We start from the raw sequence: 27,055 nt of genomic DNA on the forward strand, positions 1-27,055 counted from the left end.
TAGTGCAACCGATGCCAAACAGAATATCCTCGCTGGTAATATTTGACACCTCATTTTCAAAACAAGTCACAGCTATATCTTATCCTATTGATTCTTTCTTTCAATACTGGCATACAAATTATATAGAATTTTAATAGATAGTTCAATTTTATGCCCCAAGGCCATTTGCGCTAATCATGCAATCATACCGCTCACCCTAAGGCGAAAATACAGAAAAAGCAAAGTCAAGTGTTAAATTCATCAATTCTAATGCGAATGCACTAGCGAAGTAAAACACTGCGGTGTTACGTAATTTCTGAGTAAGCTATTCGTACGAATTGAAATAATTCTTGCATTTAAACATGTATTCCAAATTAAGATTTAACTTGAAATTAATGTGGATAATTACTGACAGAATTAGATTTTTGTAGCGTAGTTTACATGAGATGAGATCACTTGGGGTCACGTGATATGAAACGGTGAATCGGGATGTTGTAGGATGAAAGCATAGTAAATTCTTAAATTAATGTCTCTTTACAAATTTTTAACGATGTTAAAATTCTTATGCCTTCAAAATAAACATTTCTTAGAACTAACATTTATTAAGACTTTTTATATGTATACTGTGTGTTATGGACTGTAGCTACGAAATAACGAAACTAATTTTCTATTAAAATCCATCTTTTATTTTATTGGGAAGTTGGAAGAAGGCCGCAGTGTGACAAGTGTGGCTGCAGAGTTCGGAATTGCTCACAGCATAGTTTCACGACTTGGAGACAATTTCAAACTACAGGAACAGCTATCCGGGGGTTTAGTAGTGGTCGTCCACGAGGAACCACACCCGCAGATGACCGGTATATTGCCTTACAGGCGAGAAGAAACAGGCGGCAGACAGCGGGAAAAATCGCTAGACACACGACACAGGCGACTGGACGACCGATATCGCGTTTTATCGTGACCAGAAGACTGCACGGTGGTGGTCTGTTTGCACGATGCCCTGTACGGTGTGTACCTCTAACGCCTGCCCATCGGAGAAGACGTTCTCTGTGGTGCCGGGAACACCGGAATTGGAGAGACAATGAATGGGGACGAGTACTCTTTACAGATGAGAGCAGATTCAGTCTGAGTAGCGATTCTCATCGCATACTTATCTGGAAAGAGCGGGAAAGCCGCAATCATCCCTCGAACATCATTGAAAGGGACAGGAATGGAGGTGTTTTCATTTGGGGAGGCATTATGCTTGGTAGTCGTACAGACCTTCACATCTTCGACGCAGGTTCAGTCAACGGGACCCGTTATTGTAACGAGATTCTTCTTCCATATGTCCGTCTTTTTAGAGGCGCTATGGGTCCGCAATTCCTTTTCATGGACGACAATGCACCATGTCATCGCACAGTAGCTGCCGCACAGCTCTTATAGAGTGAGGATATTGAAAGTATGGATTGGCCGGCACGATCTCCGGATCTCAATCCTATCGAGCATGTATGGGATTTTCTAGGCAGACGCTTGGCAGCTCATACCTTACCACCAGTAACGATTCCGGAGCTTCGATTGGCGCTGCAAGACGAATGGGCAGCAATGCCTCAACAACTCATTGACACCCTCATTCTCAGCATGGGCAGACGCTGTGAAACCTGCCTAGCTGTCAGAGATCATATCCCCTATTAAAGACCGGATGTTTCTTGCTGGACACCCATCACAGGGATGTTTCGGCCTTCAGTCGCATTGCGCTCCATGCTACTTTTTCAATAAAGCTTCTTTTTATCCCTCTGATTTCTCTTTTAGTAAGTGTTGCTTACATTACTCATGTCCTTACGCATTGGGGAGTTTACGGTATTAAATGTGTTGATTTGGAAAGCTTCTGTACAAAGTTATATTGAAAAAACCGTCTCGTCCTTAATTTTTGCACACCAGTGTATATCTAAACGTAAAAGGAAATGTTTTAAAAATTGGAAATCTTCAAGAATATTAATATGATAATTAGTAATTCAAAATAAAACCAAGCATTATGCATATATTAGAAAAATAAAATTTAAAAATCTTTTTTTTTTTCAAGTTAAATAGCTTTAAAGGAGATTCAATATCTAGTTTTCTCTTTGTTTCGTATAACACCATTCTATAATGCTAATATTTATTCTCTGAAAAAAGTCGTACAGAATACCTTTAAAAGTTTGCTGTCATTTTTTAAAATTTCCTTCTTCTGTCCTAAATTGGTAAAGTAACACTATCTTTAATTAAATCCTAAAAAAAGTCTGAATTATCTCTAAACGTCTAAGGAGAGCACTGCATTATAATAGACTTATAATAGATTTTTTCACTTTTAAACCGTCAGGTTTATATATATAGTATATATATTTACCACAGCAAATAATTCTACGTATATTATCGATCAATTTTTCTATGCTTTTTCAAAAACTGAAATTATTTGTGATAAGACACAACAGAAAGATATAGCGTAATGAAATTGATTAAGTTCCTGACTGCAGCATTATTGAAAATCGTGCTGAAACAGATATTAAACCCTTTAATTAATTAAAATACACCTAAGATATATAGAATAATAAAATATATAGATATATAGAACTATATTAATATATACGAGACTAAATGGCTAAAAGAATTTGAAGAATCCTCGTATATATTTGAATTCTCGTATATATTCGTTAATATATACTAGAAAAAATGGCTAAAAGAATTAAGAATTTGAAGCTCTTCTCGTGCGTATCAAATATATGCAAATCCTAGATAAAATTATATTTAACGAAGTAATACTATATATCATATTACAATCAAATATCTCACGTATGTTTGTATGTGCATATATATATAAAGTATGTATACGATGACGATAGTGATTGCGATTAAAATATTTATGAAAGACGTTGTACAGTGATTACCAGCAATACAGACGCTAGTAAGCTTTGCAGAAAGTACATTACGCGCATCATAGAGAAAAATCTAATTTTGAAATTGACGGAGTTTGTATATTACAGGATTTTGCTTGCGTTAAGAAGATTTAAAATTAATAATAAGAAATTTGCTTCTAGATTATTTAGTTAAACCCCTTTCTTCGACAGTTTTTATTTCTGAAATTGTAGCCAGTTATTTTATATAGGCCATTGATAGCCCACCTCTCCTTCGCGATCGCAACTCGTGATGTCATTACTGCACAAAAAAGGAAGCGAGTCGATCTTTTTTATGTAGCTGTTGTTTTATAGTTACGAATCAAGTTGACCTGCAGAAAATAAATTTGAGGTTAATATTTTGTAGCAATAAACTGCAGTGCTAGGTTGTAACGACATTATACTATCTTCCGCTGAAGATCTATATCGTCGAAATTTACTAGCGTCATCTGATCCCGGATTGATCATTTTGAACAAAATGCATTGCGTAAAAACCGTAGCTACCTATTTTTAAGTTCCTACTATTACCTCAGTAATAGTACATGGCTCCCTATATCTTGCTGCAATTTTCAATCGTTAATAAAATACTTTTATTCATTCACTCAAGTGCAGATACATTTTTTTAAACTTGTAGGGGATGAAACTTGATGTTAATACCGTTTTTTCACTATTGTTTCGTGTTTATCGGAACAAAAGATCTGCAGTTTTTATTAAATATATTATAAGACTTACCAATTATCACGTGTTGTAAAAACTAATTTTATAACAACTTATAAATAATAGTACATGGCTGTGTTAAAAGGGATTGTAATATTTAACAAAAATAAGTGGCAACAGTAAGACAGAGTTCTAAAGATTTTTAAAGTATGTGGAATTAAAGATTATAGAGTTGGATGAAGCAGATGTAATGTCCCATTTACATAGCGAAAATTCTCCCCATATTTCTATGTTAACGTGATAACAATATGTATTTAAAATATAACCCTTTAAATGTCCCTTGCTTATTAAAGTAAATAAATAGCATTGTAGATTATGCAGTAATATATCTAGAACGAAACCTCTTCGCAGCATGTCAAGCATATGTCGCTTTGACTGGTATGAAATCATTCGATAGAATATTAATTGAAGAACTGGATTGCTCGAAACTCACTGGAAAGGTTCCTTGCAATAGGGAAGCATTACAAGAGATGAATAGAATGAGAAATTACATACCACCGTCAGCTTCATAAATTAGAAACGAGAAAATAACTAAAATAAAAGTGTTCTTCGTTGACATAAGTAGGAATTGGCTTAATTTTGTTTTTGTTATATTACTTGTTAAGAAAGGAAACTGCATTAACAGAATGACAGAAGACTGATTTGCAAAGCCTAATTTCTTTGTAAACAATTCTTTCTACCAAAGAATGAAAATTAACAAACAAATAGAAAATAAAAATTTGAAAGGTTTGATTTTAAATTACTTCCAAAGGGGCGCTTTTTTAACGTTTTGTGTGTTACCTTTATTTACAAAGTATCATGTTCTTTGCACTTAAGCCATAAAATTTAGTTCAATAGCAACATCCCAAAATAATTTTAAAATGAGCCTATCCTTTAGAATTTCCGATACGCAGTTCCGCGCGCTGGAGATAAAAAGGTCTTTTTTTCCCCGTAGAATGTTGCCATTGTTCGCTTTTAAATCGCTGTGTTTGTTACTCAAAAACTCATTAAAGTTTTAGAAAATATGAAATGGATCATAAAACAAATTCCAAATTTCAAATTTGGTCTTCCACATGCCCATATTCGTGGGAGGATTACGTCGTTCAAAATTCGATGGCTCTATGTACCGTTGTTTTATCAAAATGCGAGAAAAATGCATACGTTTATGCAGATTCTTCATTATTTAATTTCTTCAAATATAATACAGGGCGATGGTATTTAGTGGCAACGATTTGAAAAGTGATACAGCCTCTTAAAGTTTTTAGCGCAAAATCGCAAAACGAAAACAATAATCCTTCAGGTACAAAGCCCCTTTGAACTAATTAATAAATAGTTAAAAATCTATACGGAAAACTACATTAATTAGGACTATAATATATGACATATGCTCGAAATAGTTTTTTTTTAAACGCACTCCTGCAAATCAGCAGTTCTCAGCCTATTCCTGCCCCATGCATCCCTTTCTTCATTCCTAGATAATCATTCTCCCCTCCTTTGCAAAATTCTAAAAATACATATGCATTTATTTTAGTTTAGCTTTTAATGTGTTTTATAAATTAAACGAGAAAAAGTATAGGCAATGTTCATAAAGACCAAAAGACGAATAAAATTAGTTTTTTATATTCATAAACTAAAACTAAATATTTAACATGTAAATAAAAGCCTGGTCACATTTCTTTTGAAACTATGAAATTCCCCTTGGAGGAAGTTCTTCACGAAGCGCAAACAATCAAATTCTTAGATATTTAATTTGCTCTTTTAAATGAAGATATATGCCAAAAAATCCTTTCAAAATTAAATATAAAAATACCTAAATCGAATTTTGAAAACATTGCTTCTAAATTTACTTCTTCAGCGTCCGGACAACATTCTTAATTTTATAACTCTGGGCTCTTGACGCACTCATATATTCTTATTTTCATTTAATAATAATATCCCTGTCCCTGGCTACAGATCTGTCTGCAATAAAAGCTAAGCATGTCCTTTAACTATCAGTGGCATTTGCAGCTAGCTTACATATGTGTTTGACATTGATAAATGTGATATTTTCTATACAGTATTTAATTTTGAGTTAGGTATAAACTGTATTTTGCATTATTTGAAGGGTTTTTTATGGCACCAAGTGTCTGGTGCGAATCCAAAAATGAAGTATATATACCTATTTTGAATTCTGAGACTTTACGGAGGAAAATGCTTTGGTTTTCTGCCCACATTGCTGAGGATTGGCAAATCCATATAAAATATTCCTTTCCTACTTTAAGAAGTCTTGTAGAAAAGCTATTTCCTATTCGCAATCCGTTAGTAAAGAATCTATCAGGATCAATAACAAAAATATTGTCCATTAATATCATCAATTTTATTAAATTCAATGATATTTCTTAAATTTGCGTTAAAAACGTTCTAGTTAGAAGATTAAAAAGTTAGGAGAAATATTACTTTCTTTGGTAGTATAAACTGTAGAGCCATTAGGAGTTTTTTGAAGCAGGAGACATGAAATATGAGCAATGCCTCCGCCGGATTTCGAACCTGCAGCTCTCGAATAAGCGCTAAGTGTGCTACCGTTACACCATGAAGGTATGTTTGAAGAAGGGAGAAAATACATTATATATATACTCCTTTTTAAAGATCGACTGCGGATTTTGGGACCCAATTGCCAAATCCTAGTGGTGATGAATTATTGTCAACCACCTTTTAGTTCGGTTGCCACTGTAGAGAAATTACATTAAAAAAAAAAAAAGCAGGAGAGGTGAAAAATGCTCAATACCGTGGCCGGGACTCGAAGTTGGACCCCTCTAGATATCAAGAAATATAAAATTAGCATCAAACTCCTAGCAGACTTGGAGCGAATTATCGATGTGCCTGAAGTTAACGACAGCGGTTTAAAAAATTAAAATAACTTCGTATTAAATCAGAACTTGAAAAAAGACGCACTGTAAAGGTATTTCTCCCGCCTTCTTAGCATGCCTTCGTAGTGTAGTGGTCTGCACGCTGGGCGCGTATTCTAGAGGTCCGTGTCTCGATTCCCGATGAAGGCGTTGCTCATTTTTCATCTTTCCTGTTTCCACAAAATACACTGCTCGACAATGAAAATGCAACACCAAGAAGGAGTGGTCAGAAAGTGATGAAATTTGGAAAAAAGATAGAGACAGAAAGCAGCAATAAGTGATCTTTATTTCAAAATGATAGTCAGAATACAGAGCGAGAACGGCGTCGGCTCAGTAGGATGTACTACCACCGCGGACAGCGATGCACAAAGAAACACGTCTAGGCATAGAGTCAATAAGAAAGCGGATGGTGTCTTGAGGGATGGCTCTCCATTCCCTTTCTACCATTTGCCACAGTTAGTCTTCTGAACGAGGCAGGGGCAGAGTCTGCAAACGGTATCCAATCACATCCCATACATGTTCGATTGGTGACAGGTCAGGAGAGTACGGTGGCCAGGGAAGCATCTGTATACCTTGCAGAGCATTTTGACAGATGCCAGCACTGTGTGGTCGGGAGTTATCCTGCTGAAAAATTGCATTAGGTAGACCCTGAAGGTAGGGGATTGCCACCGGCCGCAGTACATTATCCAAGCATCTTTGAGCCGTCATAGTACCCTGAATACGAACTAGAGGTGACCTGGAATCGTAGGCAATAGCGCCCCAAACCATTATACCACGTTGTCGCGCGGTGGGACGTTCCACAGTTACTGACGGATTAGATCAGTTTCCACGTCCACGCCACACGACTGTCACTGGATAAACAGAAGCGTGACTCATCTGAGAACACAACGTTTCGTCATTCTGTCATCCACATCGCTCCAGACCGGCACCATTCTAAACGTTGGCGTGTATACTGTGGTGTCAATGGCAGTCTTCTTAACGGACGCCGTGAGTGCTGGCCACATTTAACCAATTGACGGGAAATGGTTTTGGTCGACACGGGAACATCCAGGGTACTTTGCACATGCTGCAAAATCGCTGTACAAGTGACTTGCGAGACCGCCACAGCTTGTCGGCGGATACGTCGATCCACGCGTGCTGACGTCAATCTCTCCTTCTTCCCTCATTTCCTTGTTCTAACCATGTTCGCCATAGCCGATGCACCGTGCTCGCATCTATGTGGGTATCAGCTGCGATTTGACGCAAGGACCAACCCGCCCTTCTCAGACCGATCACCATACCCCTCGTAAAATCGGCTATCTGCTGGAAGTGCCTTGGTTGACGGGAAGACGCATGTCATTCTCTCCTATTACACGTATCCTCCGGGACAAAAATTAACTTTCTTCGATAATTCGTCTGGCAGAAATAACGACACGAATATTGCCCATTCTGCACGTTCCTTCCTTTATATCTTACTTCACGTGCGTCTGAGAGCTGCGCATTTCACATTATTCGCATAGCTCAGTGACATGCGTCTACTCTAAAATTTGCATAAATTTCTGACCACTCCTTCTTGGTGTTGCATTATCAATGTCGAGCAGTGTACCTAATGTCTCTACAACTTAACAAAACAACCACCACTTGTGACGATGAACCTTAAAGTTACAAGGTATTTCTCCAGCCTTCTTAGCATGTCTTCGTGGTGTAGTGGTCAGTACACTCGATGCGTATTCAAGAGGTGCGTGGTTCGAGTCCCGGCGAGGGCATTGCTCATTTTTCATGACGCTTTAAAATAGCTACAGTGGCGCCCGAACTAAAAGGTAGTGAATGATGATTTTTCACCATTGGGATTTGGCGATTGGGTCCCCTAACCCCAGTCGCCCTTTAAACGGGGGCGTATACAAGGTGTGTCTCCCTCCTTCTTAGCATACCTTCGTGGTGTAGTGGTCAGCACACTCGACTTGTATTCGAGCGATCCGTGGTTCGAGTTCTGGGGAGAGCATTGCTCATTTTTTATCTCTCCTGCTTCGAAATAACCCAATGCCTCTGCAAAGTAACAGTCAAATTCATATTTAAATCTAGCCCTAATAGTTTAAGAATAAGCAAATGATTTTAAATCCTAAGTAACATGTCCTCGAGGTGTTACAAACACGCTTTGGCTTATAAGCTTAAACTTAATTCCTCTCAAACTGATTGGCATTCTGTTGAGGAAACGGAAAGGAGATGGTGCAGCAAAAATGTAAATAATTTAATAACTGGTTAATTTAAAGGATAATAACAGTACAACACTAGCACGCAGTTTAATACCTGTATCGTAACTGCAAAATAACTTCCGGCAGAACGTGTTTTTAAAAGCGCGGTTAATGAAAATGAAGGAAGAACAAGTATTTAAAGTTGAAGTTCTACTAACTTCGTTAGAGAGCCAGAAATTCTCAACAGCGTGCGTTCGCCTTTTAGGCTACTCTCTCTTAAGCTATTATGCCCAGCCGTACTTTAAGCTCTTTATAGCTTTGTCGTTTAGTTAGCGTTAAGGGGCCAACTTTGTTAGAATCTTGATAGCTTCGGCTATATCTTTTTAACTTAAGTTTATTTAAGTTTTACTTCTTAGTATTCCTAAGTTCAAACCCAAGTGAAGGCTTTGTTGTAAATTCCAAGAAGAAGTCGACTGTTAAATTTATTTTGAATAATAAAGAGTATTTAACCCTTCTTGAGTTCTGCTCTCTGTCTACTGAACTAAGCCATTATTCGCTTACCAATTCTTAAGGTTCCTCATTTTTAGTCGTAACTCAAAGGTTGGAATCTTACAATGGTAATCAATGAAACCACCTTCATTTCGCTGAATTCAAATACCCCTTCAAGACAAACCTATGCAATAAACTTTCAGGTTTAAGGAAGTATTGCAAAAGTTACAAATAATTTTAATGTCACAATATAAAAGGCCAGCGGCCGAGCGGTAAAGTTGCTGAACACTGGTAGTTCGGTCCGAGGTTCGAATCCCGCAAACGGGCTGGCTGCATGGGTGTTTTCGTGGTTTTCCCCATGTGTAACGTGTATACGTGTATTTCCCTTAGAAAGTCCTTCACGAACGCATCCCTTCCCTTAGGCAGATAGCCCTAGTGTGCTTTGTCATAATTAAATACACACACAATATAAAAGGAATCCTTTGGTTGTAGAAGTAATATATCGGAAATGCTGTCTGGAAATGAAAATCTATTCTTTGTGCATTTTACGTTAACCGAAATGCGATCATAGCTTTTCTTTACAATTCTCCTTATAGATATTTCCTTTAAACAAAAGGTTAATAACTGAATGAGGCATTTTTCGCTTCTTTTTCGAGTTTTCCTTTTGAAATTTTCAGTATTTAAGTAGAGCCAAGAGTTTTTATAACAATTTGAGACATATCATGCTAAAGATTTTTGGAAGCTTATATTTCTTTAATTAAAACTGAACGCATGTATTTGGCCATGCGTTCTAAAAATTAGCCTTCTTTTGAGCTTCGTGCTAACAGAATTTAGCACTTGAGACAAATTTTATAACTGACCTGTAGAAGCACTTTCATGATTTTCACACAGAAATAAAATTCAAATGTACTTTGGTTTTCCTTTTTCAGAAATTATAAGTGATTTACTATTTGTACTTCAGTACGATTCTATCTTTTCATAAATTAAAAAATAGCAATATAAAAGTATAAATATAGACTATGAAAGCCTATATTATATGTTATCATTTAATATCCGAACTAAACAAATCCGTTTTAGGAAGCCGGATTAGGATATTCAGTTCTTTTCAATCTTATCTTCTTGCTCAGCTCTTAACAGCTAAGTCTTCAATTCAATGGATTAGATTAGAATTATCACATTATGGCAAAGCACATTAAAACTACGTGATTAACAAGAGAGATGCCTCCGCCAAGAATATTTTAAGACGAATAGACTCATGCTTATGTTATTCATGGAGAAAATCATGAAAACACTGAAGGACACTATCCCATTTGCCAAAACTTGAACCCAAGTCGAATTACCAGTGCTAGCGGTTTTTATCCATTCAGTTTCTAGTGGCCTACGAGCTCCGTGAAATCTGGTTGAGGAGGCCTTGCTGGAGAGAAAACTTTACATGTTTACAGTGTTAACGGACTTTTTTTTTTTTTTTATGAATATTGTTCCTTTGAATTATTCAAAGCACACCCAAAAGTGATTCCCAACTTAAATTACTATGATTCAAATTTCTAAGGGAAAATGTTTAAGGCGACTCGTACACCTTAAAACGCATAAAAATCTTCGAATATGTGACTGTTGCAAGAATTGGGATAACTTATTTATTTTAAAAGCAATTACTTCCAACTTTTTTCAGCTGACTGCAAAATATAGCTGTTTTCTGGAATAGTGATAAGAAAGTTTGTGTTGGCACAAATATTTTTATAATTTAATCTGCTTTGTGACAACATTTTTCGTCATGTTTCCACCTTGCGCGCACAGTTTAAAACATTCTGTTGCAAAATTTAATTCCTTTTCTAATATATAGCTTTTATAACATTTGGAAACTGCTGTGAACTAAAAATCCTAAGAATTTCACGTCAAATTTTTATTTTATTTGGAGTTGAGCTTATAAAATGTATTTTATTAAAAAAAATCTGAAATGTTTTCGTACATAAAATTTTTAGTATTAAAATATTCGTAAAATTTTTGGTTCAGTTAAAACACAGTGCCTATATAAAAAATTCCATTAAATTTCAAGTATGTATCATTAGTCATTTTTAAAATATCATGCGCGCAAGGCGGAAACATGACGAAAAATTTTGTCACAAAGCGGATTAAATTACAAAAATATTTGTGGCAACACAAACTTTCTGGTTACTAGTTCCCAAAGCAGCTATATTATGTAGTCAGCTATGAAACGTTGGAAGTAATTGCTTTTAAAATAAATAAAATATCCCAATTCTTGCAACAGTCACATATTCGAAGATCATAAGGGGTTTTAAGGTGTATCAGCTCCCTTAAGTGAAAATTCTACTAAGCTTTGGATAAAGAATTTTAGACGCTGATCTTTTGTTAACATACCATGTCGTATTGAGAACACGACGTATTTATAGCAAGAGTTCAACTGAAGAATTAATTACTTGTTTTGATGCTAAGAATGTGTGGTTCTCCTAGTCACTTTTTTTCTCTTCTCGTCACTGATTTCTTTGAATTGTCAATCAAGATTTGAAATGCCTTTCTATTTACCCTTAAACTTTCACACACAATCACTCGGTTGTGCAAACGGTCAGTACACATGACAGGCTGACGTCAAAAAGATCTATAACATCCTTCCTATGCAATCATATGCAGTTTTAGATTACTCAATAACTATTTGTCATGTCAACCACATATATCATACTTGCTGTTGCCACCGAAATAGGAGTACTTTTTTCACTAAAATGCACATATGACTGCAATAGTTAGTTAATTCATAATCGTACCTGAGATGTTATGTGCATTTAAACGGTATTCGGAATATTTTGTATAGCCTTCAGTTTCCAACTTCTCTATGATTCGTAAATTAAAAACATTTTGATATAAACAGCGTTAGTTAAATTTTCTTTTGATGTGTACTGGTTCGGTTAATTATGGGTTGGTACTTTTTAAAAAACTTCAAACAGTTTTATTTTAATTTTCGATATTTTTACTTCCTTCCACGAAGTAAAGAAAGTATTGTGGCAACGAAAAATTTCGGGTATCATATTTCACCGAGAATGCGCATTTTGACCGCTTTCGAATACATTTGAACGATATTTTTTGCATAGCATCTGCACATACGGACAGACTAAAGGACTCTCTTTTCCGAAAACCGATTGTAAAACTGATTTAAAATGGATTCATAAGAGATTTCTTCGTGATGTCTGTACGCACGTATATACATATGTATCTAGTACAACTTAAAAACGAGTAGCGGTAGAAATTATAATTTTGTGTATGAGATTGCTATAACATTTATCTATGCGTCTATCCTTTTCGTAGCAATCGGTCGCACCAAACGTATATAAATATGCATATATATAAACTAATTAAAATAAAAAGAACAAACGAAAAAAATTCATTACAAATAATTTCCCCTGAAGAGCCATAATGAGATTCGAATTAGGCTAATCTACCATTTACCGCTACTTAGTATTTATATTTTTGCTTAAATCATTTGTTCGTACTTTATTCTAATGTTTTAAATATGCCTTGCTTTGATTAGCATATTGCTTACTATTAGTATTGATTTTTATTTATAAATATTCAAGTGTTTGTGTTGTTTATTTTATCTGTGTAACACATTTCATTGAACCTTATTTTGCTTATGTTAATATTTTCAGCGAACCACAGTATTCAAGCAAATTTTTAGAGTACGAACTAGGATTTTCTTTTAACTATATATATATATATTCTCACTCTGTAACTCGACTCGGAGAGCTGAGTTTTTTAATTCTTGTATCTTGGTAAACTATGCACTTTTTTCTTTAAAAGTGATTGAATTATGTTGTTCTTATGTTCCAGTTAAGGGTTTTATGTCTTTCGTTAATCTGTATGCAATAGTTATAGATTTATCAACAATTTAAAAGTGGCGATAAAGCTAACGAGGTAGCCATTTGTTTACCATTGAAATTCTTAGTACATTAGCGAAGTAAGTCAGGTGGTCCAAACATTTCAGTGACTTTTTGTCCAGTACAACCAAAAGCTAACTTTCAATTTTGTGCACGGAAAATGTTACCTTTTTGCCCGCTAGTTAAACTACTTGTTTTTGCGTAGAAACTCTAAATTTAACTGTAAAAGAAATTTAGCTGTTTTTAACTGTATTTAGGGTTTTAGGTTTTTCTGAATTTTACAATTTTTAATGATGATGTTTTAAGTTTTTATACATTTTTGCCTTGCAATGTGAGAAATATATCTGTAATGAAATTCGAGGAAATAAGTGTAAATGATGTGCAGCAAGAAAAGTGTATAATTTAATAATATACCGTGCAAGGAAGTCATGTGACGTCCACATCATATATTTTTACTTAAGGCAGCAATGAATGATGACGTACTTACAACTTAGTGAACATTTATGTCAAATAAGTCCGTTTTTGCTCTCTTCTGTGCTGGTATAGTAAGGGTGGCATTTTGGACTGGCAGAACCCGATGTATTGCTGAATTTCGTAGTTTCCCTTGTTCAAAACATGTCATCCCAAATACAATCATTTTTAAAGCAAAAAAATGTACAATTTACAAACATATGAGAGTAAAGAAACTGAGATCACTGAGCCGGTAACAGAGTGGATATATATATATATATAAATATATTTATATACGTTTGGTGCGGCCGATTGCAACCAAAATACGAGGTGCACATCTACATGTTATAGCAGTCCTATATACAAAATTTCAACGTTCTGAGGCTACTCGTTTTTGAGTTATGCGAGATACGTTCGTACGCACGTACGTACATACGTCCGTACAGACGCCACGAAAAATTGTCTTCAGAATTAATTTTAAAGCAGTTTTATAATTTTTTTGAAGGAAAAGAGTGTCTTATTCTGTCCTTACGTACAGATATCACGCAAAAACATCGTTAAATTGCATTCGATAGCGGTCAAAATGGATATTTTCGTTGAAATATGCTGCCGGAAACTTTTCGGGATTACAATACTTCCTTTTTACTTCGTACAAGGAAGTAAAAAGCAATTAAAAGTTTTAATAAATCAGTATGTTGTTATCGCACCTCTTCGAATACAAGTTTATTAATCAAAATAGCATATGATATGGTTCACGGGTATAATACATATGGTTATACCCGTGAAGACGCACCGTATTGTTCACGACAGATACGAGCCAAATGATTGACCAAACCGTCGATGTTTAAAGACGGAGATGGGAAACTAATTTAATATCAAGATATCAAATGACTGATTGAGATATTAGATGTCATTATTATGAAAGTAGTCTTGGACGAATCGAACTGTATAATCTAGTATTACTATATTGTATATCTGGGATGCTGTGATAAAAATAGTAGCTGAACAGTTTGCAGAATTTTACAACGTACAGTACATTCGCAGAATTTTACGACGTGCATTAGTCGACGTACAGTTATGTAGTCAACATACTTTGAGAGGATGGTAAATACAACTACCAATGATGTCTGCCTATCGTAGAAAAGGTCTCTGGAAAGAGAAACTGTCTTACGGACATGCCTTGGGTTTACAACGAAAGCAAATTCTGTGAGCTGGCCACATGCCTTGAGTCAAGTATACATAGGGCAAAGATGAACGATGTTTTAAGATTGTTTTCCTCTTTGATGGTAATAAATGAATGCCGTTTTATTGCAGTCAGTTAAATACACCCAATATTCATCTAAATTAAGCAACATGTTACCCTTTTTGTCTGCATAAATGTTTCTCATAAAGATTTCTGGAGCGCGTTCTGCGCTCAGCGATATGTCGTGGAGATTATACGATGCACATTATATTTTTTTTGGCCTTTTTAAGATTTAAATCAGCATTAATCACTTTCTTTAAAGTTGACACTGAGCATTTTAATGATTTTAGAACTGCCTTTTGACTTAGCCAATTTTGTTTTAACATTAAAGATCTTGCATTTGCAATATTCAAAACATTCCGTTTTTTCCTTAGATATGTATTTGAAACAATATTTCCACTTGAAGCCAAACTTTGATGCTTTTTTATTTCTTGACAATATTACCCATCGAAGCTTTAAATACCGATGAACCATGACCTCCACCGCATTTTTTAATAGCTCGATACGAATAATTTTCTTCGGAAAGAGCACAAACATAGCTTCCCATCCACTGCTCCTTTAAAAGCGCCATTTGGCATGAAAGCAAAACTGTCAATCAGCAGACAATCCTTACTTTCAAAAATACAGTCAAAGTTAAAAAAATTTCCAACCGGAAGATTTTTTAAAGCAAAGCAAAATCCCCTGTGTATTTATTTACACGTAAAACACTATATTACCTATCTTTTTTGCACTGTACTAAACATCTAGAAATTATAATATGCCATGCATGAGAATTAAAAAATTATAACATAACCAAAATGTTTTGCCGTGGAATATTATTTATTTCGCATTAATGGTACAACTTATGAATTTCAAGTTTTAGAACTTATGAAATTCTAATAATTACGGTAATAATAAGTTGTTAAATTTTGGGATTTGCTGCAGCTCGATCTCGCATCTTCGCGTACAGGTAGTTTTACCATTAGCTACCGATACCGATATAACTCCAGAAATTTCTTTTTTATGGTAAGATTCAAGTGATTTCTCCCTTGGCCTTGAATATGACGAAGGTGCGTGATCTGGTGGATACGTCTGACACAAGCACAGATTTTTAATAACACTTTGAAACAGTTATTTACGCATTATAAAAAGAAGAATGGCTGCAATCTCTTAAATATATTTGGGAAATAATATCAATACTCATTTTATAACTACTCAAATCTTTTCTTAAAAATTGCCCACCAGCGTCCGAGCGGTAAAGTCGTTGAACACTGGTAGTTCGGTCCGAGGTTCGAATCCCGTGAACGGGCTGGCTGCATGGGCGTTTTCGTGGGTTTCCCCATGTGTAACGTGTATACTAGCCAGTTTCCTTAGAAAGTCCTCCACGAAGGCATCCCTTCCTATAGGCAGATAGCCCTCGTGTGGTTTGCCGTAATTAAATACACACACACATACACATTTTCTTAAAAATTTAGCGCCTTGTTTAAAGTACCGTGAGACTGAAATAACTTGCATAAAAATATTTCTTCGCTGTAAGGGTATATATTGCGAGCAAAATAATTTTCGTCTAATTTTATGTTATATATTTCAGTATCAGATATTATTTTCTCGTGTAGTAACTGAAATTGAAGCTTTTAAGTTATTGCACGAACATTATTCTTTTAATTTCCACGGAAGGTCACGAACGTATTATAATGATTCGCTTGTATGACAACATTTGTGCAGAATCGTTTTCACTCGGTAAAGTGTTCTTTGTTAAGCGCTGATAATGTCTTGGAGGAAAGAAGAAAAACACGCTACAGCAATTTCTGATGATGCGCTGTTAGAGTTGAAATGAAAGTTGAATTGAACTAGTGTCTACAATTATTTTCAAGGTAAAGCAAATAATATGTTACGTGAAAATATGATTCCTTAATTAAGAAAATTGTGGTGGAAGTTCTATGCGCGAACAGAACATTTAGATTTTTCTTTATGAAATTTAATACATGCATCAAAATGCGTGGTAATATAATGAGAATAAGAGAACGGAGTTATTACCTATGTCATAATAATCTTTTTCTCTTTCCCTAATTTCCAAAACTCCGAAAACGGTTCAGAGGGAATGATAAGAGTGCTTGTATTCAACAGACCATGTCTAGCCAGTCGCTGAAAGTCAGGGAAGTTTGAAATGATAAGCAAGGTTAAATTTATCGAATAGGATTTTATTGTTAACAATCACAACCGTTAATTTCAACAAAATGTTTAATACGGTCAAACTCCCTTGAGATTTTAGGCCCCTTTAAGTAGGAGAGAATTTAAGACATTTTCCTCTTCTTTACCGCGTTTTTTTGCCCAGAAGCAATTTGACCAGAAGTACTATTAATTTCGTTTTGGCATTTTGCTTCGATACACTGCAAGCGATGTTTCACTTTTAAAATTGTTGCCACCAAATATTAACGCCCTGTATTATATTTAAAGAAATTAAAAAATGAAGAATTTGCATAAATGAATATATGTCTCTCGCACTGCGGTAAAACAACAGTACCTAGAGCTATCCAATTTTGAATAGCGTAATCCTTTTACGAATATGAACAGGCCCAAATTTAAAATTTGGAATTTGTTTTGTTATCGGTTTAATACTTTGTAACAGTATAACGAATTTTTGATTAACAATCTCAAGGATTTCAAAGCGAGCAATGGCAACGTTGTACAGAAAAAAAAAAACATTTTTCTCTCCAGCGCGCGGGACTGTGTATCGGAAATTCTAAAGATATTCTCATGTTAAAATTATTTTGCGACATTGCTATTGAACGCAATTTTATGGTTCAAGTGCAAAGAACATGATATTTAATAAATGAAAGTAACACACAAAATGATTAAAAAAAGGTGCTTTTGGACGTAATTTAAAATCTGAAACCATTCAGATTTTTTTAAATTATTTTTATCAGTTTTTTACTTCCTTGTACGAAGTAAAAAGGAAGTATTGTAATCGCGAAAAGATTCAGGCAGCATTTTTCAACGAAAATATCCATTTTGACCGCTATCGAATGCAATTGAACGATGTTTTTGCGTGATATCTGTACGTAAGGACAGAATAAAATACCCTTTTCCTTCAAAAAAATTATAAAACTGCTTTAAAATTAATTCTGAAGAGAATTTTTCGTGGCGTCTGTACGAACGAATGTACGTACGTATCTCGCATAACTCAAAAACGAGCAGCCTCAGAACGTTGAAATTTTGTATATAGGACTGCTATAACATGTAGATGTGCACTTCGTATTTTGGTTGCAATCGGCCGCACCAAACGTATATAAATATATTTATATATATATCCACTCTGTTACCCGACTCAGTGATCTCAATTTCTTTACTCTTATATGTTTGTAAATTGTACATTTTTTGCTTTAAAAATGATTGAATTATGTTTTTCTTATCTTCAGGTTAAGGTTTTTATGCCTTTAGTAAATCTCTATGCAATATTTTTAGAATTATCAACAATTTTAAAGTTGTTTAAGTGCCGCTAAGCCTAATACTTCTCTTGATGGCGGCCATTGATGTTAACATTTGAAACAGGAGACTAGTGGATTTGTTGCCAATCTAGAGAAACTTAGCCTCGCAACAACAAAGATAACGCATTCATTTATTATTGCCAATTAAATTATGCTTAAATCTTTCTGGAATTTTTTCGAGGAAAGATTTTTCGTGTTTAAGATTTATTTCATAATTTTTAATACAGATATTTTGAGTTTTTATGTATTTTTGCCTTGTCGCGAAGTGAGAACTGAATTAATTAAATGAGAAATACTCAATCGTCTGTCAAAAACTGTTCTTTTTTGTTTTGTTTTCTTAATTTCTTTCATACATCATTTTAGCTTTATTATAGTATTTGAATAGAACATGTGGCAACGATTAGATAATTCTATTCTTTAAATGATATAAATTTTGTGCATTATGAGATATAATATGAACGAAATATATAAGTTAACTATTGTATAATTATTGGATTATATAACAGTTAACTTAGTATCCGTTATATAATTACTGTATAAGTTAACTGTTATACAATTAGTAATACTGTTAAGTGAATCTAGCGCCAGAGTGTCACTATGGTAAACAAATACTAGAGTGAATTTTAAAGAATGCATTTATTCTATTGTGGTTTATGCGCTGTCGGCGAAGTAGATTTAATTCAATCCAATAAGTTTAAATGAAATGCAAGAAAAATGTTTATAATTTAATATTCCGTACAAGGAAGTCATGTGGTTTCCACAACAGATTTTTTTTTAATCGAATGGCAGGCCTTTTCAGTATTGATCATTCCTAAGGCCAGAAATAGTGGCCATTGTATTGTGGAGCATCTAATAGTCGACCACCATTACCTCCTAGGAGGGGACAGACAATTTACATCCATGCCTTCTCTGGGATTCGAACCTGGGTTCTTCGATATCGCAGTAGGCTCTCCTAACCATTGTACCGTCTGGGCAGCCATCTTGAAAAGTCTGTAGTTCGAGTTCCCGCGAGGGCATTGCGTATTTTTCTCCCCTCTTGGGTAAAAATCTCCAATGGTCTCCGTAACGATAGGATTAATTTCTTCCTTAATGCAAAATACCAACTTCCCAGTGCTGAATTCGAAAAGACCGAATTCCGTTTCAAGGTTTCAAATGTAAATTATAATTCTCTTTAAAAGATCCATACCCTTTAAACTGGAGAGCTACTTCGTGTAAAAAATTGTACAAAGTGTAATTACACGCGTTTGATTATAAACGAATGTACGAAACTTGATTGAAGCAGAAGTTTTTATTGATAATCTGAAAAACGACATAGTTTTTCTCTCAAACAGACACGGAAAACACTTTTAAAAGGAACGAAAATGTTTCTGTCGTTATTAATCACAATACATACACTTCAACAGTAATTTTTAATGCCTTTCTTTTCTCAGATGGGGTGATTTTTCACGGGCAACTAATTGTACGTCTCACTTAACAGAAATAATTTCAGAGAACATTAAGTAAATTCAAAAGTGCATTTACAAAAGCGTAAAAACGCGTGCCTGTATACATTGTTATTAATGAAATATTAAGCTATAAGAAATAAATTACAGTAAGAATTTTAAAGGTTTGTTTTCTTTTTTAAATGTACGTTCCGGATTTTGAAGATCTCAAAACAATCCTTCCCATTCTTAATCTCTGCTACCCTAAGAGCGCAATATTTTTGCTGAAATTACTAATTAAGTGGGTAACATGATTTAGTTTACTTGCTTGGTATTAAGTTTTTGCGTAAAGTAGACTATTCAACAGATCATTATTGGATAGTCTAGATTAAGCAAAATCTTCGTTACACAACAACAACGTTCATGCACTGTATGAGTGAAGAAACGCCGTTTCGAACCACGCAGATACGCGCATGTGCTTATGGTCGGAATTGGACTGAGAGAAGAATACTGCAATTGTTTAGACTGCAGAGTTCAGCGTATTACACTGCAATCTCGCACGACGGGAATTTCAAAGAAAACTTTAAAATTACTGAAAACGGCGAATCATAGTATGATAAATCTGTCTAGAAAACCTATAAGCAATTATAAATATCAAATTTCTGTTTTAGTAGGATTTTGCGTTATTTAAAAATTTTTAATTTTTTTTAAACGCCGACAAAGGTGGAAATGAAATAGCTAATATTCCTCTAATAAAGAATTAATTATAATAGGAATATAAGTGTGAAGACTTTTTATAATAGAATATTGAGTAAATCTTTGTGTTAAAATTTATATGCAGCAAATCTGTGCATATCAGCTCAACTTGCTATAAAGCTGTTACATAAGCGTAAAATTGACCAAAAAAAAGTTTTTCTTATATTAGTTTTTCTACGGAGGGTTTTAGCTAAGCGTTCTTCACATTTTTTTAAATACAAAGGCTTTTTGTCAATTATTTTCATGCTAAATAAATTTAATTTTGCTAATACTTTTTCTTAATAACTGCGCAATGTTTACTATAAGATCGTAAAGAGTTATTTTAATTTATACTCTATTCTGTGCCTTTTCATTTCACATGTAACTGAGCTCAGTCCAGAAGAAGACGTGTTATGTTGTTGTGCCAGTCTTACTACTCTGGGAAAGGTCAGGACAAACCCAAGATATTAATTGTGACAAAGAGTAAAATGACCCCATGCCGCACAGACACTATACATTTACAAACATCCATGCCTTTTTTGAGACTCGAGTTCGGACCCTTCGGTATTTCAGTGAACGTCGCTAACCACTAGCCCGGTTGGGCGGTAGAAGAAAATGTAAATTAATTAACGCAAAGATGTTATGAAATATATAAATAGGGCACACTGAGAGTAACTGTGGGATAAAACTCGCTTTGAAGAGAGTCGTTGCATGTTGACTCTTTTCCGCGCTCTCGTTACCAGTTTATCTAAATTTGTGCGAAGAGATCAAGTGGTAAATGGTAATTTCTGAATTCATAGTTATATGCCAAGCTAATTGCCAGTTGTTCATAGTCTTAGACACTCATTAACTCAAAAAGTAGACTTGTATAAAAACTTATTTCATGCACGTTATGCATTTGACGTCATATAGGCAACTTCTCTCAAATTTTGCCAAACTGAGGTAACAGACCTTTATTTTGTTTTATACTTTATTTGTTTTATACTTTATTTTGTTTTATATTTTAATTGTTTTATACTTTATTTTGTTTTATACTTTAATTGTTTTATACTTTATTTTGTTTTGTACATTATGCCTAATGTCTCTACAGAGTTTAAAATAAAAACTTGTAATTAAATGACAAAATATAAAAAGTATAAAAGTGGTTTATTTATATTTTATTCAGACATTAAAAGTTTTAAAAAAGTTTTCTACATATTTATTCTTGTTTTTATAGTGGATTGATAACAAGCGGTTGCATTCTTCTCTCATTAACAATAAAAGGTAATATATTTTTAAGCAAATAAATATTAAATGAAGTTGTAACCTGTAAAATGTATTTTAAAGGAGGATATATGTTATAAATTGAATATATTTTCCAAACTATATTTACAAAAGTTCTTTTAAAGAGATAGAAAATTAAACGGCTTAAAAAATTCAATCTCTCAAGCTATGAAAGCATTTTTAGCGTAGTTTCAATAAATGTTTATTTTGTGTTTTATTCTAAGAAATATACCGAGTAAAGTTAAGATATTTGAGCATATCCCTTAAACCTAGAAAGCTATTCGTGACCTAGATAGTTTATGACATGTATTTATAAGTAGTTAGTTTATGACATGTACTCGTATTTATACGTGATCGTGGTCTCCATTCGTGGGAACTTCACTTTTATTTTAAGACAGAAATACGCTTATCCAGTTTTTGTTAGATATGAAATGGAAATAATTTTTTTACTTCTGTGCAACATAAATTTCATATAACGTCCTCATTCAATAGATAAGCATATACACACTATAAAGGGGTGCAAGAAATTTAAAACTAAACTTTCAACTCGTCTGTATTCGAGCCACGAATCTTCGAGTTTGTTAGCTGACCTTGCTAAATACTTTCATTACGACCGCTGTGATGTCCTTACAAGCATTTTAAGTATCTGATTTCTGGGCTTTGAGCAGTATAAGGCAAATAAACCCTTAAATGCATGAATTCTTACTTTTATTTTTATTAACACCGTAAGCAGTAAGGCCGTATATATACGGCTACATAAATTCTACAGATATCACAAAAAATATTCTAGGCCGTATTTTTTGTGATATCTGTAGAACGTATATATACGTGCATATTAAAATATCTAAAAGAAATTAAGGTAATATATCAAAAGAAAACAAATCCAGGTATGAAATACCAGGAGAGTTTTTACATTAAAATCAAAAAAATAATTTGTTCTCATAGTAGTTTTGGGAAATCTGTGCTTTCTTAGCGGAAACTGGCCGCTCAGTCAATAATACATTAGATTTGATATCAAATAAAATAGGAAAATTACTAAAAACAAATTCGAAACTAAGTTTTTATTATCTTTTACAAAAAATATAATAGGTAAATTTGTAATAACAATTTTATGTAATAATAAATACCTTATAAACTTAACTAAACAATTTTAAAACTTTGACTACATAAAAATAACAACAAGCACAAAATCAAAAATTCGTCAACCCAAATGATGTCCACACCGCACACATCAACTCACAATAATGACATTTACGCCCTTAATGGTGCCACCACATTGAAACATTCAAAACTATATACGTAAACAGTATACATCCAATTGGTTACACTAGGCAGTAAACTAAAATTGGCTTTTTTAATTTGATTTGCATGACTAAATGACCTTAAATGCATGTAGTTGCCAAATGGCAACCACATGCATTTAAGGGTTAACATCTCTGTCTTAAAATTCTACTTGCAAGCTTTATGCAAATAAACGAGAGTTGTCATATGGAATGGTATCCACATATTATATCATCACAATTTGCAGTATATTGACTAGTGTTCGGAATGATATACAAATGAAACAATTTCATGCTAGCAACTTTCAGTAAATTAAAAACTTTTGTGATGACTTTGCAATGATGCAAATCATACTGGGCTTCCAAATTTAAAAGTATGAGAAATCAAATCATATATCAATCATATATAAATATATGTATATACCAAATGATTTCTCATATATGAATTCGACTAGTTCAGGCACTTCACATTATTCTCAGTCATTATTTAACAGTAGAAGAATACAAACAGGGCTCTTCTGAGCACCGCCTAGCAGATATAGAGGTCATTTTCATTTATTTTTTGATACTCTGGTATGAAACATAAGGTTGAGCAGCAGCTTACGAATGGTAAAATGATAAAATGGTATAAAAATGATTGTGTGCTCTTTTGGAAGCCTAAGGAATGTCATATAAATGTAATTTGTTAGATAATCTGAATCCAGTCTTAGAACTAATAAGTATGTTAAAAGATTTTGCTATTTCATTTCGAGTTTCTGAGATAATTTCGCCTTTGAGATACTTTTAGTAATTCAGCGACTGACAACAATGCAGTTCAGTAATAACATTGTTACGAAATACCCAGCTGCGGTAAAATAGCTTCTTCGAAAAGTAGGTTAAGGGTTACCAGAAACTGGCAAAGGAAGGCAGGGTTGCCAAATTTGACACGAAATCACTCTTTTGGCGACACTTGGCGCGACAAAATTGGCGATATGCATGGAAAACATTCAAAATGAATTCTTACCGGTTTGGCCCAAAAAGGTTCTCAGACAGGCCAAAAACTATATAAACCCTGTCTGTACGTAGAGTAGCAGTGTATCGAGAGCGTGCATCGTTGAGGCTATCTAGTTTATTGCCAGTCAGTACATCTTCGAGTGTATCGTCGAGTTTTATCTTGAGTCTGTTGAGCTCTGAGAGTGATCAACTAAGTCGGGAGCTGTACTTTAGTGTTTTGCCGTGAAGCTGTCTTTACCGTTATATCTTGAAGGCTGCGTTGCTGATTGTTTCAGTGTGTTTGTCGTAGTTTCCCGACGATTGTAAACGTGATTTTGGACCTGACCTGAGTAATACTGACTAATAAATTGTGTTTTGATTCGTCATCAATCACTCCAAATCCATGAACCCGTAGAACACAACACTATGTGTTCTAATTCAAGATCTCAATCCTAATTACAGCCTAAAACTCACTCACCTAAACAATGACATTCGAAGTAATCTGTATAAAACAAAATTTGCTTCTCATGAAATTATCCTGGTATCTAAAATTATCCCTGCATGTATGAAGTAACGTTATCACGAAATAGTCAAATCAGTCTGATGTTTTATGAATAAGTAAAAAGTAAACCCAATTATCATTCTTGCAATTTGATCAATCTGTTTCTGATGTGCAAATTATGACATGGTGTAATCCAAAAGCATCTTGCGCGCTTTTCAAAGTACGTTTACCTGCGAACTTCTATACTTCAGAGCTCAAAGGACTCAGCTTCAGGCTTTATAATTTATCTTAAAAAACTTATTTTATTTTTTATCTTAAAAAAATTTATCTTAATTTTTTTCAAAAATGTATCTTTATCTTTTATCTTAAAAATAATTGTAAAGCCAAAGCATTATTTAAATGACCCTTTAAGGTGAAAAACTGCGGGTTGCTCAAAGATAGAAGAGATAATTATAGAACTGACAAGAGAACGGAAAACGTTTCAAGACGGGCAGTCTCTGTTCTCAAGAAATAATTTAAAGACTCTGCTAGAAACCCAAAATAAGGTCGTAGAAGAAAATAAGTGTCTTGTCAGGCTATATTGCTATCCATAACGGTTCAACGAAACAGTAACGTAACTGCTGGGCAGTTGAATTTACAATTTGCAGAGCCCACTGAAAGGGTAAAGGGTATCCCGCGAAAGGGTATCGCGGCATACCCTTTCGCGGAAATTACGTACAGGAAGTCAAAAAAACCAATGGCTTTTGTTTCTTTGGCATGGAACCAAAAACGTCTTCCTGAATTGGTACAGACTCATTGCACATACGCGACAACGAACTTCTGATGTTTTCAGGTGATGGCCAAATTTCAATTTGTCATCTGGTTCTATTAATGCTAATTAACAATGTGGAATTTCATTATGGTTAATTTTCACCATCTAGTGAATTTTTTAAAGGATGTTTCTTTTATTAAAGGAGGAGAGAAAATAAATAAAGTAGCTTAATAAATACTGGACCAGATCAAAAGTTGAAAGTCGCTGAATTTATCTCAGTAGCTATTTACAGGAAACTGAATAATTACGCATTATGGGATAAATTTATATTCAACACCATAAAATTAAAGTACTGCAGGATATTATGAAATCTTATACGAATTTTCGCAAAACTGAAAATGAAATTTAGGAAAACTGTTAATAATTAAATAATCTAATCATTTATCAATTCCTCGGCAGAAATTACGGTCTAAATGAACTTAAGAATGCTGAATTAAAGTTATGTCTTAATGCAGAAATAATGAATTTGATAATAAAATGAAAGCAACTTCGTTGTCTAATACGTAAGAATTGCAGAGTATCAATACAAGAAGAAACAGCGCTGAAGATATTCTATCTCAAAATAATTTGAGTGCTTGATTTCTTCGACCATTTTGCACGCCCAATAATCCAGATCAAAATGGCTTGGATAAATTCTGTAACTACTAGTTTTTTTAGAAATGAAACTGGACAAACTGCTATAGATAAGAAATCAGGCAAGAAAAACAAACGGAGGTTCGTACAACATGTCAAAGAACATGATGGCGAATCAACCGGCTATTACCAAAATAGCTTTTTTCTTATGTAATTTCTTTGCTTCTTCAAAAATAAACGAAGTAGTAAGCTTTCACCGATCAAAATCGTTACGTAATCATGAAAAATATATTAGCCCATTGATATGAAGTCTCCGCTATGTTTTTTGAGATTTACTTGAAAGACGTTTAATCAAAAGAAAATTTTAGCGCTCTAAGGCAATCTGTTTTGAGAAATGATGTAATGAGAATTAATATCAGTAAATGAATTCAAGATGTTACGTATGTAAAATTAAAACTAATACCAATAAACTTAAAAAAGAAAAAATCTGAAATCTTCCAGATTTTATATTACGCGCAAAAGGGCGTTTTTTTAACGTTTTGTGTGGTACCTTTATGTATCAAATATCATGTCCTTCGCACTTAAACTACATAAAATTCAATTCAACAGCAACATCACATAATATTTAAAAACAGCGTATCTTCAGAATATCCGACAGATAAGTCCTCGCAATGAAGATAAGAACGTTTTATTCCCTATAGTGTTGCCATAGCTCGCTTTGAAATTGTCGAGTTTGTTAATTAAAAATTCGTTAAAGTGTCACAAAATATGAAATAAATAATAAAAAGTATTCAAAATCCAAAATTCGGGCATGCAGAGGCCCGTGTTTTGGTGCAGGATTACGTTATTCAAAATTTGATGGCTCTAGGTACCGTCGTTTTTTTCACAGTGCCAGAAACACGGTACAGGTCAGTTCGACGCCAACGTTTCGACGCCAACGGTTCGACGCCAGCGTTTCGACGCGAGATCGTTTCGACGCGGGGTCAGTTCGACGCCATACTTTTTTTGCTTTTGTTTGACGCCATACTTTTCGTATTTTTATTTGCTTTTAAAGAAAGTTTGCATCATCATTCAAATAAATTTGGTGTCATCATCATTTGGTGTTTCATACCTCACATTACGGGAATTCATAGATGGTCTCAGGCGTGTTCAAAATTCGGCTAATCTTTAGAATATGGTAACAGGTAGTTTGGCGACATTTTTGTAAGGCGATAAAAGTTACTAGCTAGGACTTCAGCAATAATCTAAGAGGTACACAGTCCGAATCACAGATTATTTTGTCTCAGAGAAATGAGAGATCATGAGACATGTAATGTGACATTTTCCGGAAA

General features: G+C 34.2%; 1 protein-coding gene across 1 annotated transcript in view; it reads left to right on the plus strand.

Moving 5' to 3' along the window:
* LOC118187530 (equilibrative nucleobase transporter 1-like) overlaps positions 1-27,055 on the plus strand; it is a 321,014-nt gene that overhangs the window by 89,234 nt on the left and 204,725 nt on the right. Inside the window, exon 4 of the mRNA XM_085811987.1 lies at positions 21,540-21,586. Within this exon, the coding sequence (XP_085668113.1) occupies positions 21,540-21,586 (47 nt within the window). The remainder of the gene's footprint in view (positions 1-21,539; positions 21,587-27,055) is intronic.

Source organism: Stegodyphus dumicola, chromosome 2 (assembly GCF_044657685.1).
Source record: "Stegodyphus dumicola isolate Sdum_Otavi_A_Nest chromosome 2, ASM4465768v1".
Taxonomy (NCBI): Eukaryota; Metazoa; Arthropoda; class Arachnida; order Araneae; family Eresidae; genus Stegodyphus; species Stegodyphus dumicola.